Raw genomic sequence first — 15188 nt, 5'->3', positions numbered from 1 at the left:
TATCTAATTTTTGGGTTTGACTTGACATACCATTTATAAACCACTAAATCAAATCAGAAGAACAAGTCAAGTTAAAAGCAGGGATGCAACGATACCACTTATTTCTAAACCGATTCGATACCGATACTTGGATCTGAGTACTCGCAGATACCGATACTTCTACCACACAAAAAATTGCAATGAATTGAAATACAGCTTTTTTCTTCTTCTCTGCTTTCAATAGGAAATGACTGTGAGGTAGATAAAAAATAAAATACATTTATAGAAATGATCATAAAACTAAAAAATAGGTGAACAGAATTGACAAGTGACAGTGAAGCCACTTTCAGGCAACTGCACTGGTACCGATACCAGTATCGGTGCATCCCTACTTAAAAGTGAACATTTCAAACCTCTACAAGAGGACAAAGTAGCTTTTAACCAATGAAAATCCCTCTTTTAGGGAACATTTGTAATCACAGGACCCATTTGCTGCCAAAGCTAGGAATGGCATTAATGTAGACAGGACGTCGCCACAATGGCTGATTACTTCCTCAAAAGGTCTGAAGACACACTCGGTGACCACAGCACTTGGCTGGTGTTTGCTGCTGATATCCTCGAGGCGTTGTTTTGATAAACCACTGCAAAGATGCCATCTGTCTGAATGAAATGACCTTGCAGCAACAGAGTTAAACCCAGCAGGCGAGAGACACGATGAGGACATTTTACTTGACAAAAACATCTCAATTGTTCCATTTATTACATTATTTCATCAGTTTATTGTGTTAACTCGCTGATTCTCTTATGTACCTAAAAAGTTTGCTTTTTTCTTCTCGTTCACAGGGCTCCCTGCCCCCCTTGTCCCCCTTTTCTCTTCTCAAGGCTGTAAATAAGCTCCGGTTCTGCAGACGCGTGAGGAACCCTCCCGTTCCCACTTTTTCCTGCCACTGCTATCCTTTCCGAGTCCCCTGCTAACTCCACTGCTTTGCTGTCGAAGGGGTCAGAGGAGACGCTCAGATGATCCATTGGGCTACTCCGAACCACATTGTTCACACTGTCCCGGACGGGGAAGAGTAACTAGCAAGCTTGAGAGAACCCTTGGAGGGTGCTGCGAGCACCCTGTGAGGCCTGCCCACGAAGCCTGGCAGGAAGCTTGGCTTGCCCCTTTACTCCTTTAGCCCTTGAGATGCCCTCTCTTCCAAACGATGGAGGTGAGTCTGACACTTTCAGTCTCCTCAGCACTGATTGGGGAGGTTTACCTGTCCTTTAGCAATACAGTGTGACATATTTAACATTGGCACACACACAAACTAACACACATAATAATTTAAGTACCGTGATGTATGGATCTCCACCAGGCAAGACGAATAATCCACTTACGTTCTTCCACTATAAACAAACCCCCCTAAATTCCCTGAAGTAATAAGGAAAATGCATTAGACTTCTGTTCCTCTCTCGTTCTGGGGCGCAAGCTGTGACTGCATCTTCCAGCCCTGTTGTGTACTCTCTCTCCTCCAGAGGATCAAGGAGCGTGTCCCATGAACGTCCCATCTGTGGGCTCCTACCCGAGCGGCGGGAAGAAGAAGGTTCGCTCCAAAAAGAAGAAAGGCACCATCACTGCCAACGTTGCTGGCACCAAATATGAGATAGGTATTGTACTTCGACTCCAAAAAGATTATAGAGCTCTTTGTGTCACGATGACAACAAAAGTAATTAAAACTGCTGTGTAAGAGACACCACTGAGGGATAAAATCTGTGCAGGAGCTCAAAATGGCAGACTGGCAAGCCGTCCTATATTTGTAAATATAAAGTCTGGCCATGACCCACACACAGAGCTCGGTTGTGTGGTGGAATCTACGATTATCTTTCAAACTGTCCATCTATTATTATTTATTCCACCTTCCTCAGGATCCACTGATTTCCCTCTTTCCTATTCACTCTCTCTCTTTCATTTGTCTATTTTTTGCTCATTTGAAATATGTTTTTAACCATTTTCTAAATTCTTTTTTATATTTTTACATTTTATGTTTTTGTGAAGCTCCTCGTGATTTTTATCTTGCGAGGCGCTATAGAAATGATATTTTCTTCTTCTTCAAATAATTTTCATTCGTTTATCCGGGGTCGGGTAGCGAGGGTAGTCGCCCAAGCAGAGAGACTCACACTTCCCTCTCCCCAATCACTTTGGCCAGCTTCTCCGGGGGAATCCTAAGGCGTTCCTTGGCCAGGCGAGAGATATGGTCCCTCCAGTGAGTCCTGGGTCTTCCTTTGGGTCTTCTCCCGGTTGGACGTGTCCAGGAGTCATCCCAACCTGCCACCCTGTGGAGAACACTCAGTCCGGCTGCCTGTATCCATGATCTCATTCTTTCGATCACTACCCAAAGCTCGTGACCATAGCTGAAGGTTGAAACGTTGATTGACTAGTAAATCAAGAATTTCGTCTTCTGGCTCAGTTCTCACTTCACCACGACAAACCAGTACAACTCCCCATCACTGCAGACGCAGCACCAATCCGCCTGTCGATCTTGCGCTCCATCTTTAACTCACTCGTGAACAAGACCCTAAGACTCTTAAACTCCTCCACTTGGGGCAGGACCTCACCCCGGTGAGTCATATGAGGTATGAGGGTTGCTGTAAAGACTCTTGACACCAGTCACCAGCAACCTGCTGGGTTCTTATGTAGGAAACTTTTTACTGATTGGTTTAATGAACTGAACTGTATTGGAATGTTTACTGCGTGAAGTGTCTTGAGACGGCTCTTGTTGTGATTTGGCGCTTTATAAATAAACTGAATTGAATCCCTGACCTGGAGAAGACATTCTACCCTTTTCTGATTTCAAATGGTCTTGGCACGTAATTTGACCGCAGTAGAACTCATCAGGGCAACAACAACGCTACAGAAATCCGTCAATAGGCCAGTACGCCATACACGTCAACAAAAAAGATGCAAATAAAAAATATTTTAAATTCAACACTCAAGTACATCTACAGTATGTGCTTGTCTAACAAAAAAGCCCAAGTCTAAATCGTCCAAATTTGATGTTAAAAACATTTTAAATGAGCGCCATTATGGAGCCAATGCCTTTTTGTAGTTTTCTCCGTTGCAGTTCTGGTGCTAAGCTCACACACCATTTCTCTACAAATATAGCGCGCTGTGATTGGCCCGGCCTAAAATTGTTCAGGCCAATGGTAGATCTGCTAAGGTACAGTATGTGGCTAGACCGACCTGCTGAGCAAAGTATGTTGCTACTGCTAATGATAGCTAAAGATAGTAGTTAGGCTACTAAAATAGATAATTTATTATTAAAATCTAAAGATTTGTTGCTGTAATAACAGCATGAGATTAAGCTTGCTCTTTTAATTCAACATGAACAAAAACAATCCTTTCTTTCACATGTAAAGAGAAATGATTCAAAAGCAGCTTGACATTTAAATGTACAGCCTAAATAAAAATGTAGGTGTTCTTATTAACAGGAAGATTCAGCAGAAAGGCAAATTTTCTGATTACTTCAGCTACATTGTGCAAAATTCTAATAATTTGACATTTGTGATTTTCTGTTTTGATTTCCCTGAGTGAGCAGTTTTAGAAACGGCTCCTGGTGTGTCGTACAGAGACCCACAAAAACACCACAAATCTAATTCAGATGGTGCCACAACAATACAATCTAATTAGCTGTGAGGGATTCCTTGAAAAAGGTGTTTTTTTTAGTGTCTTAAATTAAACCTAAACTAATTCAGTCCAGCTAAATAGTTCACACAGCTGAGCTTTACACACACGCATAAATCTTTGGTGCGGTCATGTAGCATGGCGGTGCTTTTTCTGTCTTTTTTTCTTCTCTTTTCTTTGAGATTGACTAAAAGAGCATTGTAAGCACTCCTCACAAGTTCAATATATTGTGTGGCAGCAGAGTTCTCAGGGGTGAACTACAACCTATGAAACTAAGGAGTCAGCAGCAGCGAGTAGAAGTTGTAGGCAGTCGGGATCCTGACGGTAGATGGAAGTCCAGCTGTGAGTCAGTAAGCTAGCTGTGACGAGACCCTCACAGTGGCCATCCAGAGAGCAGTTCAAGTCTATTTTGAGGGAAAATGAACACCACAGGCCAGCTGGATAGCTTGTTTTTGCACACGTTTTTTATTTTTTTGTTTTTTAGAATCAATACTATTACAGGTAAAGTTTCACAATCTGGGAAAATTGCATTGGAAATCTGCTTTTCAACCACTGAGGAGGGAGTTTAAACTCTTGCACTTAAAGAGCTCGTTTTCTAGGACAAACAAGAATGGATCAATTACAGCGCCGTTGTTCTGACGGACCTTACTGTTAACTGTGAACATATGTCTGCTTTGATGTAAATCCTCCCTGTTCCAGTTAGTAAAACACTGTTAGTCTCTGCTGACATTAACAGATGGATGAGTCACACCAGAAGCATATTTCTCCTATTCAAAGTGCCATCATGCAACATTAGGCAGGCCTTCTCCAGGTTTGTGGACGCTTTCAAGAAATTAATTAATACTTTGTTTTGTTAGGGCATATGAATTTTTCATTAACCCTTGAATAATGAATTCTTGTTGGATTAATGTCCAAATGGGCTGCCACCTATCTCTCATCCTATGGGCTTTCCGGTGGGATCTGAATGCATTACAGTACATCAATTTATCTTTTTCGAGACAGGCATTACGATTAGCTTCGTTGCAATCATTCTGTAGACTTTTTGATGTATAAGCTCCCAGATTTATATCTCCTAATAAATGTAAAACTATTTAAGCCTAGAAAAATGTTTGTGTGAAATATTGGGTTAGGGTTCAGAATTATAGGTCCAAGTTATGTCATATTTACTATTTAGCAACTACAACATTATCGTGATTATTACTTGTAGGCTTGGGCGGTATCCAAATTTTAATATCATTCAACGTCCTCCACATTTTCCCACGTTGTACGGTGTCACCAGGACTAATTTTAAATTGTAAGCTGTTGGCTTCACTGTTCAGAAACTGTATAACAAATGCTATTACTAAAAGGATAACAATATAACACACATAATGCAATTTGCTGGGTTCCTTATATAGGGAACATTTTTTCTGATTGGCTTAATGAACTGACCTGTATTGGAATGTTTATTAAGTGAAGTGCCTTGAGATGACTCTTGTCGTGATTTGGCGCTATATAAATAAAATAGAATAGAATTGAATTGAATAATATTAACAACTTAAAAAAATGCAGCTAAAAAAGAGATTTGTCACCTGAAAAACCAGCATGTTTACCTCTTCTGGCTTCAACCTAGGACGTTGTGGAACGACTGCTGAAAACCTGCTTCGATAAGCTTGTGACTCAGACACACAGGTACCTTGTGGCCTGTATTTGATATATGTAGTAGTATATATAGTATAGTATACTTTAGGGCCTGTATCTTTTGTGGTCATCTTTTGTCAGCACAAATGACCTCATCAGTTTTACCGGCTCTCTTTTGTTGTTTGCTTCAAACTCAAAATACTCCCAAACTGCAAAATACTCCCAAACTGCAGAAGTTGTGCTCTTTCTAGACACCAATGGGCCATTCCCATCTGTACCGGGTCGGCCCGGGCCGGGTAGCGTAGGTTGTTTACATATCTGGGTGGCCTGGTATTTTTCCGGGCCAACCAAGGCTCATTCTCAGCCCTCTTCTTGAGGGGGTCTGCTTCAGGCCGACCAGGGCCAACACACCCACTGCTGACAGGAAATTCACACCTTCCATTAGAGCAAGCCTCTGATTGGTGGGTAGAATCAGCCCACATGGGCTTAAGGCAAGGATGTGTGGAATCAACCGGGCCAGGCTGGGGCCGACTGGGGCTACCCGGCCCGGGCCGACCCGGTACAGATGGGAATGGCCCACAAGTCACTTGGTGCACGAGCTGCCATTTTCAAGTGATGACATCACGTTCATAAACTTTATGGAACGTCTCCAAATGTTGGATAAAACATACGTTTTATACATGAAATTACTTGAAATTATCTTTTATTTAATTATTTTTTATTTTTGAAATTCTTGTCTCCTACATGCACAGTTTTTTTTTCATGGCGGTATTAAAACTGACACGTTGCTATTTTTTAACACTGGCTGTATACGGTCTTACTGTAAATGCCACCTTAGCCTAATGGCAAAGGTTTTATAAGGTGTACTTAAACAATGCATTTTTTATTTGAGACTGAAGCTTATTCTGTTATTTTCCTCCTCCACAAGAAACATGGGGTGTGTTTTTCTCAGTTCGTATAGTTATCAGAGAGATGGACTTCATCAAAGCGCGGGATGACGATGAGACTGCCAACCTCATCTGGAACGACTCTGCCGTGCAGCACGAGAAAATCGCCGAGCTCAGGAACTATCAGGTATGCAGAAGAGGCTAACATGAAAAGTTTAGCACACCTTGTTTGGGCTCACAGTGGCCTCAAGGTCAGAAAGGGGAGCTCATGTGCTCTCAGGAAGTGTTAAGTCTAATGAAAACATTGACTTTAACTTGTTCCAGGAAAGGAGATCAATGCCCAGTGATCAAAGAGTGAAAAACAAATGGATTCATAGATTTTTTCCTGAGTTACAACTTTAAGGTGACATTTTTTTCAAAGAGATGTATGTTTAAGTGAAATAAAGATTTTTAGTACATGAATGTTGTAAAAGAAATAATGAAAATGATACCAGAATAAATGTCTTATTTTTTAGAAGAAAATGACATAAACCCCAATTTAGGAGTTTTATAAATATTTTATTTTGGATTTGAAAAAAAAACAGCACCACTTTTTTAAAAATGAATTTAGTCAAGGAAATCTTTAAAGGAGTCATCACCATAGGTCATCACCTGAAATGTTCACTTTTTTACTTGAAAAAGTATATAATGGCTTCCTAATTATTTTTCACTGGCCGAAAAGTCGATTTTAAATGATAAATGACCCGCACTTGTATAGCGCCTCTCAGAGTAAGGACTCCAAAGCGCTTTACACTACAGTGTATTATTCATCCATTCACACACACATTCACACATTGGTGGTGATGAGCTACGATGAAGCCACAGCTGCCCTGGGGCGCACTAGCAGAGGCTGCCGAGCACAGGCGCCACCGGTCCCTCCGACCACCACCAGCAGGCAAGGTGGGTTAAGTGTCTTGCCCAAGGACACAACAGCAGAATTCTCTGTCCGGAGCCGGGATCGAACCTGCAACCTTCCGATTACTGGACAATCCGCTCAACCTGTTGAGCTACTGATGCTACTGCTGCCCTCCAATTTAACATTGGATCGTTTTTTTTTTTTTTTTTTTTTTTTTTTTTACTCTTGGCTTCTTCAACCAGCCCATGTGCACCCCATGAGCATGCACACTCCAAAACAAGATCTTGAGTTCTGGCCTTACTGTCATCACAAAGGCAGGATGTACAGTACCATTTATGGACAGCACAGTGCAACGCCGCTATAGCCCGCACTGCTACTCTCACTGAAATGACGGCCAGAAAAGACGTTGTTTCAACTTTCATTTTGGAACTAGTTGTCTTAGAAAAAATGGTAATAATAGTTCATATTTTAAAATATCAAACTTTTATCAAACTAACATAGTTTCAGCTGTCTTCAAGCACTCAAATGTTTGCTAGGTTTTAACACCAATTTCAGTGATAGAAATATTTTAAGTCAAAATGTGTCAAAGGGATACACGTGGAGGATCTGGGTTCGAATCAATGCTGGGTTATCAGATTGTCGGTTGGAGTTTTTGATTTTGATTTTTTCCATATTTTTTTTTACAGTAATAAGATGCCCAAATTTATATTTTTAAACTTCCAAATGAGACGCGCTGAAAGACATTGAATTCACGGCCAGAAAAGACGTGGTTCAACTTTCATTTTGGAACTATTTTTCAACCATGACGGGACGTGTCATTTGGAATTGCAGTATGCCCAAGGAAGGTCCCGCCTTTCTCGCCGTTCTACGTTCACAGTTTCTTTACAAAACTCCCCAAAATAGCTTTTTGTTGGTGGCGGTGGCAGGGCAGTCTGCACTTAGCAAGGGAAGATGCTGGTTTGCTGCTAAATCAAATAGTCAATCGTAGTAGAGCCCTTCTAGCCAAGCAGATGCAAGAAAGACGGGATCTTCATTGGACTTCCTACGATTCCAAATGACGCGTCCGCCACATATTGCGTGTGCTCTCGCGAGAAAATATGTCCTTTACAAAAAAGGGTCGGAAATCACTTAAATTTATTTTTTCAATACAAATTATTTTTGTGGCCTAAAAGACTATATATGATGTATATATCCATGGTAGTAACAGGTGATGACTGAAGGTAAGCAGATCATCATTCTCGATAGTTAACAGGCTTCAGAAGAACTTGACAGGATTATTGTCAAGTCCTTCAATATTGTTGACAAGTTTGTTTTTCTTTGTAAACATATTATGGGACGTATTTAGCAAAAATAACCTTTTGCATCCTTTTGTGCTGCCACATGGGTCTCTGCTGCCTCCGTTATTACTCTGCATATGAAAAAAAACCCTCCATGCATTTTGTTTATTTGTTTGGTTTTAAGAATTATGTGTCTAGAATCATGCCGTTTGAATAAGTCCCCATTTATGATGCTTTACAAATGGGGAAAGTAGCATTAAACCACCTCTCACGTGCATGAGAGACCTTAAGGTGCAGTGGCTCTACTCCAAGCCCCTCCCAGATATCGGAGCTTCTCAGCTTACAGCAACTCTAGTGGGGGATGGGTGGGCGTGGCCAGCTCCAGCTTGTTTTCTTAAAGTGACAGAGCCCTGAAACAGCTCATTCTATACTGAAAATGCTAATAATACAATTTCTGAAATCACAATATGTGAGAGATTTTGTGCAAATATCTTCATAAAACTGTTTTATATTGGCTGTAGAACTATTATAACTTCAGAATTTTTTTAAACATGTCCTCTTAAGAAGTACAATTTAATAAAATTGCAAGAAAACAAAGTTAGAAAAAAAGAGGTAAATAATGTGATTTTTTAGAGATCATGTACTTTATATATAAATGATAAAAGCCAATTAGTGAGAAGTAATTTACACAATCTTTAGTTTTGTTCATTCCCCAATGAAATAAACTGAGATTGTGTCAAATGAAAGAAAATTCTAAATAAGCGTAACACTGAATTTGCCCGCCTGGTCTAAGAGTTGAACTGGTAATGGAGAGACGGCAGATATGAAGAGTTGGGCATGGCGAGCAGCAGCAGCAGCAGCAGAGGTTACAGAGGGATGGAAAGATTGACAGGAAGACTGACAGGCTGTGAACAACGGGCAGGTTTCAGATGTCACTATGATGTTGATAAGATGGGCCTTAACAACAAGTTTTCCCTCTGCTGGTCTGAGAGTGAGTTTACCTCTTTTTGACTCCCCCCTCCCTGTCCAACTGCATGAACTTGGCTGGCCTCCCTTAACTCTAAGCAGTAGCTATCCATCTTAGCGGGTGCTGATTTGATTAGACCAGCCATTATTGATCGATTAAATCACAGGCTAGTCAGGAAGAGGAGGCCCGTTAGGACAGGGGCAGCCAGAGTTCAGCTAACTAGGCTGAATGTAACTAATACTGTAACAGTTTAACATGTGGTAATGCTGCTAATGTTTTACACAGAACTGATGCTTTGCTGATCCCTTTTTCACGCTGCTCTAGTGTTCATGAGGTATTTTCTCATAAGAAAAGTACAAGTCCCTCAACAATTGCTTTTGATTTGCGCTCACACGCCATGCAGTCTTGCGGCATTGGTATAATTGTGCAATCTCTTCCAAATCCCTAATTATTTCTGTCTCGTTTGGATAATAATCACGCACTTTACACACTTTGTATCGTAGTTTTGTTTCTTTTTTTCTCCTTCCGTCTCCCACTTTTTTAAACGTTTCCCCCCTTTTTTTTGTTTTTGTGATGCTCTGTGAGAGTTTGCTGTCAGATTTCAGTTCATACGAGCCTAATTAACGCCCCTGTTCAGGCTCATTTGGTCAAAGATTACAGAAAACTCAGAGTTTTTTTTCTTTATATCCACCCCCTTTACGGCACATTCAAAGCTATTCATTCAACTGTCACCGCAGGAGCCTGCGATGCAGAACCAATTACCTTGGCCCCTCTGAGTGGAGATTGATCGTTTTTTCCTCCCTCACATCTTCCCTCCCCAACCTTTAAAGTATAAAAAAAGAGAAAAACATGGTAAACTAAATAAGGGTTGAGAAAGGTCTCTGCGTCACCTTTTTGTTTTGAGTCTGTAATTGGGCATAAATGTCAGAACATTGTAAGCTCACTTCAGGTTGCTGCCTTTAATGTGCTCATATTTATGAAGGGGTGGGGGTGGAATTGAGTGGCTTAATGGTCCTAACAACATTATTATGTCTGCCTGTCCCTCTGCAGAGAATTAACCATTTCCCTGGCATGGGGGAAATCTGTCGCAAAGACTGCCTCGCAAGAAACATGTCCAAGTAAGTTTTTTCTCGTAACACACACATGTGACTATTTTGGATCAGTTGCAAAAAAACAAAAGCAACACAAGCATTTCAAAAACTGTTTCTACTCTAGAGGAACTAGGATTGTTGAAGGAAACCAAATATGGAGTTGTCATTTATCAGATTACATAGTTGTATTTTTAGTGCATGAGGACATGGGTTGTGCCATCTGGTAGTTATTTTTATTTATTATTACAGTAATAATAATTTTTTTCTCTTTTGAGTAGAGCGTTATGTTGGCTCTTATGCTATATATGTACTCGGTACATGTTAAAGTGTGGTTTACTGAAACTTTTTTTAATGATTATTTCTGATTATAATCGGTCACTCTGAGTTTAACACAGAGTCTGAACATGAAAATAGTCTCCTACACCTATCTCCTGCATTAGCTTCTGATAGAAAATAGACAGTGAAATGTTAGGTTTTGAAAAGCCTGACAGAGTGACATCACACTGTCATTTAACGTTCATGGACTCACTCATCTTGACTTGTAACGTGGAAGGCTGCTTTTTGTTTGGTGTCCAGGAAACAGCAGATAACGTCTTAGCCTAGTAGAAGCTAACTGTTAGCATTAGCAGTGGCAGAACTCCTCGAGGCTTATGCTATTTGTGGAGATAAAACATCACTGTTGCAAAGTGAACGGCATTGCTGTTAGCCAATCAGAGGTGAGATGTTCACATATCAGGAAGTAAGACTTCAGATCCTGCTGTCTGAAGCTCTTCTTGATCTGGCAGTCTTCTAGATCCTGAAGCAGGCACTCCGGGTCTTTTTGTACCCAGAGTAACTTACAAGGCCTTCATTCCTACTAGAGACAACTGCAAATGTATTGATTAAATGAGTGTAGCACACCTTTAAAGAAAAAAAACTACAAATTTAAATTATAATAAGAAAGAAGTTAAGACTTTTTCCGTTGCACTAAATGCACGTCAGACAACATTATTGAAGTATTTTTTCTAAAAATATGTTTTAGACCAAAGTATGACTGCATGATCACATTTTCCTTTCCTTTTCATTGTAGAATGATCAAGTGCCAGCCTCAGGAGTACAGCTTCATACCTAAAACTTGGATCTTCCCTGCTGAGTACACCCAGTTCCAGAACTATGTCAAAGAGCTACGCAGGAAACGCAAGCAGAAGACCTTTATAGTAAAGCCTGCCAACGGCGCTATGGGTCATGGGTATGTCAGAAGCCATTGAGTCTACCAGAGTAATCTATACACATTGACTGGCAGTGGGGAAAAGGGGAAAAGAGGGAAGACAACAAAGAAGGGAGGAGGGAGTGAATTAGCTGCAGAGCAAATAGAAGGCGAGCACAACAAAAACAAAATCATAAGAGGTTTGTGACCCTGGCATGAGTGTCTGTGGAAATGGTATGATGGCTGGTACCAGATTGAGAATTAGAGCACAGAGGGTGGGTTGAATCTCATTGTGGGCCTCATTGTCCTCGATGGTCACACTGTCCATAAATCAGAGGTTATCGCTGCTAGTGGGGGACGCGCACACACACACACACACACACGCACACACGCGCACACACACGCACACGCGCACGCACACGCACACACGCGCACACACACGCGCACGCGCACGCACACGCACGCACACACACACACACACACACACACACACACACACACACACACACACACACACACACACACACACACACACACACACACACACACACACACACACACACACACACACACACACACACACACACAGGGTCCCTGGCAGTTACTGTAGCTCCCTTCCCTCAAGGTCTCTGCATGTGATTATTGGATTCCTTTATGAGGCACCATCAGCAGAGACCAGTCAGACTAGAAAATGGACAAAGATGGCTGCTGCAGGGGACTCTGTCTCTCAATGGCATCTTTTTATCAAAAGATGAGCTGGCTGTCGTACCTGAATGCATATTTCATACTTGCACTCTCCCAAGGGGTAAGAGCAAACCCAAATTGTGATGTCACATTTCCATTGTGTATTTTGGCTCCCTGAAAGCTGAAATCATGAAGCATTTATCCATTTTCTTTATTCCTGAATTCAACGACTGGCCTTTTGTACATATAGGCGAGGTCCCAGCAGTGCCAGAGATTCAACTGAGTAACAGAATAACTTTCAAGGCAGTGAAATGTTTGTGTTATATCTTTAGAGTTAATTTAAAACTTCTTTTATTAGTTTTTAAATCATTACACAGTCTTGCTCCGTCCCACCTCTCTGAGCTGCTGCATATACAATCCTCGTCTCAGTCACTGAGGTCATCAGACCAGCTGGTCCAGGATGTACTGAGGACAGAGTCGTTGTTTACGGTTCAAAACTGTAGAACTCTTTGGCACCACATTTAGGAAAAGTCTCTTTTCTAGGAACTTTTAAAATTGTTAAAGACCCACCATTTTAGTTTGGCTTTGAACTTAGTTTAGGCTTTTTGCATTTGATTGAGCTTTTCACGATTTAGTGTTTTTAATTTTTTTTAAACTTTATTTATGCTTTTATTGTTGTTTAATGTTGGTTGATATCTAGGGTCATTGCTAATGTGGCAAGGTGGAGAAACAAGGGCCCAGGTGGGATTCGATCCCCAGACTCCCGGGTTAGAGTCACTCTCGCTAACCAGTCAGCCAAAGGGACATCCCCGTGGCCAAGTATCCAGGGCGCATGATCAATCGGGATACCGTGACAGGACGCTTACCCTGTCACACTAATATTTCAGTTTTTTTAAGGTGCTCCTAATCCAGTCCAGTCAATTTCAATTCAATTCAATTCAGTCCAGTCCAATTCAGTCCAATTTTATTTTTAAATAACCTGTATCTGCCTGCCTTCTATGGTTCTACATCCCCCTAAGGTCATTTACCCATGCACACACACATTCACACGCTGGTGATGTTAAACTACAATGTAGCCACAGCTGCCCTGGGGTTTACTGACAGAAGCGAGGCTGCTGTACATAGGTGCCACTATTCCCTCCTAACTCCACCAGCAAAGTGGGTAGAGGTTACCTTCTCAGTTGCCTAGTAGAGGGTCCACCCTGGTACTGGGAGATCGGGGTTCAAATCCCAGTCAGGTCATACCAAAGATCTTAACAATGGGACCCAATGCCTCCCTGCTTGACTCTCAGCTTTAACCACGTGGCAGGGGTGAGGTGGTGCTCACTCCTCACCCCTGCCACATGGATCCAAGGGATAAACCATCAACCCTGCTCAGTGGTCTACTTTCCTCACGGGGTCTCACCCATTAGGACAGTGGGAGGGTTAAGAGGTTGGATTGGGGGTTAAACCACCAAATAGTTCCTGAACGCAGCCACAGCTGCAGCTCACTGCTCCCCACGGAGGTGGCTCAAATGCAATTTACCAGTGTGTGATAAATTAATGGGACTTTAAAATGTCTTGCTCAAGGACACGACTACAACAGAAGGGACACGAACCTGCAACCCTTCGGTTACCGGGCAGGCACTTAACTCCTCTTCACCTTAAAAAAACAGGGATGACCAAAGTGCTTTAAATTAATATATGTTACGAACGAGTATGTGTGACAGCATTTGTACAATTTAAAGCGGAGATAAAACATGAATTAAAGCAAAGAGATGGGCAGATTCATAAAAAACATGCAAGCAATCAAAACAATGTTAGAGCTGACTGTCGTCCAGAAAATGAACAGAGTTACTCACTCACATGTATTGTTAAAAGGAACTCGGGCTTTGAGGACACGTATGCCCTAATAAGTCACACATTTTCTGTTGTACCAAACTATGTTGTTAGAAACACCCAAAATGTTGCTGTTTATTTATAAATCTATAATACCGGTATGTAGTACATTTTTTGACATACGTACAGTAGGACGCCATGTTTTCCTCACGCAATGCACTCTGGGGGCGATGACGTATATTGGTTGCTCTTGGTAGAATAGCTATTGATGCTTGTTTACGCGTTCACCGTATTAATAATTGAGTAAAATGCCGCATTGTGCTGCTTTTGGATGTAATTTCCACTCAGAGGGCAACAAGGGGAGCGATGTGAGTTTACACAGCTTTCCCACTGGCAAGAAGAGGAGAAAGCAGTGGGAAGATGCCTGTGGATGGACACAACTTCCCAAAGGTCCGCGGCTGTGTTCCCGACATTTTTCTCCTGATGCGTTTGAGGCTTATAGTCAACCACAACTACTTAAAGAGCTCACCAGAGCTGCTGGGTATAAGAGAAGGCGGAAAGTAAATGCTTTACCGACCATTTTCCCACACAAGGAGCCTAAACGTCCTCGGAGAGACAAGAGACTCCGGACGCTTTCCTGAGCCGACAACCCGCTCCTGCAGCTGCCGCTTCTGTCACGTTCAGCGAACCATCGGACACGCCACTCGTCACGGATGAAGCTGAAAATTCACCTCTCCCGTCAGTAAAAGAAGCAGTAAGTGCAGCAATACAGTGTTCTCCAAATATATAATATCTTCAAAAATTATTAAAGTCGTTCCACTGAGTATCCTAATCATCTATGAAGCACACGACAGCTCTGGATGCTAATATTCTCCTAAATCATTCATAATTGAAAATGTTTGATCACACAATAGCTTACCTTTAACTTCTGCTGACAAAAATGTGAGCTCTTGACAACAAACACTCTCCCTCTGGGTTACCACGGAGACACATTTGCCGCACACGCACCGGTTTTGTCCTGCACTCACTTCATGCCGCCCTTCTTGCGCTTCATTTTGAAGCTGGTTTTGTGAAACATCGTCAGTGTTGTCCTCATTAATGTTTCACTCTGGTTCAAATT

General features: G+C 41.7%; 1 protein-coding gene across 6 annotated transcripts in view; it reads left to right on the top strand.

The window, feature by feature from the left end:
* The window catches only part of ttll7 (tubulin tyrosine ligase-like family, member 7), a 96187-nt gene that overhangs the window by 7123 nt on the left and 73876 nt on the right, over positions 1–15188 (top strand). For all 6 annotated transcript variants that reach the window (XM_070553940.1, XM_070553942.1, XM_070553939.1 and 3 more), the window contains exons 2-6: positions 823–1190; positions 1498–1629; positions 6216–6337; positions 10340–10407; positions 11450–11608. In XM_070553940.1, the coding sequence (XP_070410041.1) occupies positions 1166–1190; positions 1498–1629; positions 6216–6337; positions 10340–10407; positions 11450–11608 (506 nt within the window). In that variant the 5' untranslated portion in view covers positions 823–1165. The remainder of the gene's footprint in view (positions 1–822; positions 1191–1497; positions 1630–6215; positions 6338–10339; positions 10408–11449; positions 11609–15188) is intronic.

The sequence above is a fragment of the Nothobranchius furzeri genome, chromosome 8 (assembly GCF_043380555.1).
Source record: "Nothobranchius furzeri strain GRZ-AD chromosome 8, NfurGRZ-RIMD1, whole genome shotgun sequence".
In the NCBI taxonomy this organism is placed as follows: domain Eukaryota; kingdom Metazoa; phylum Chordata; class Actinopteri; order Cyprinodontiformes; family Nothobranchiidae; genus Nothobranchius; species Nothobranchius furzeri.
Note: the sequence above shows the minus strand (reverse complement) of the source record. Positions and strands in the feature narration are given on the sequence as shown.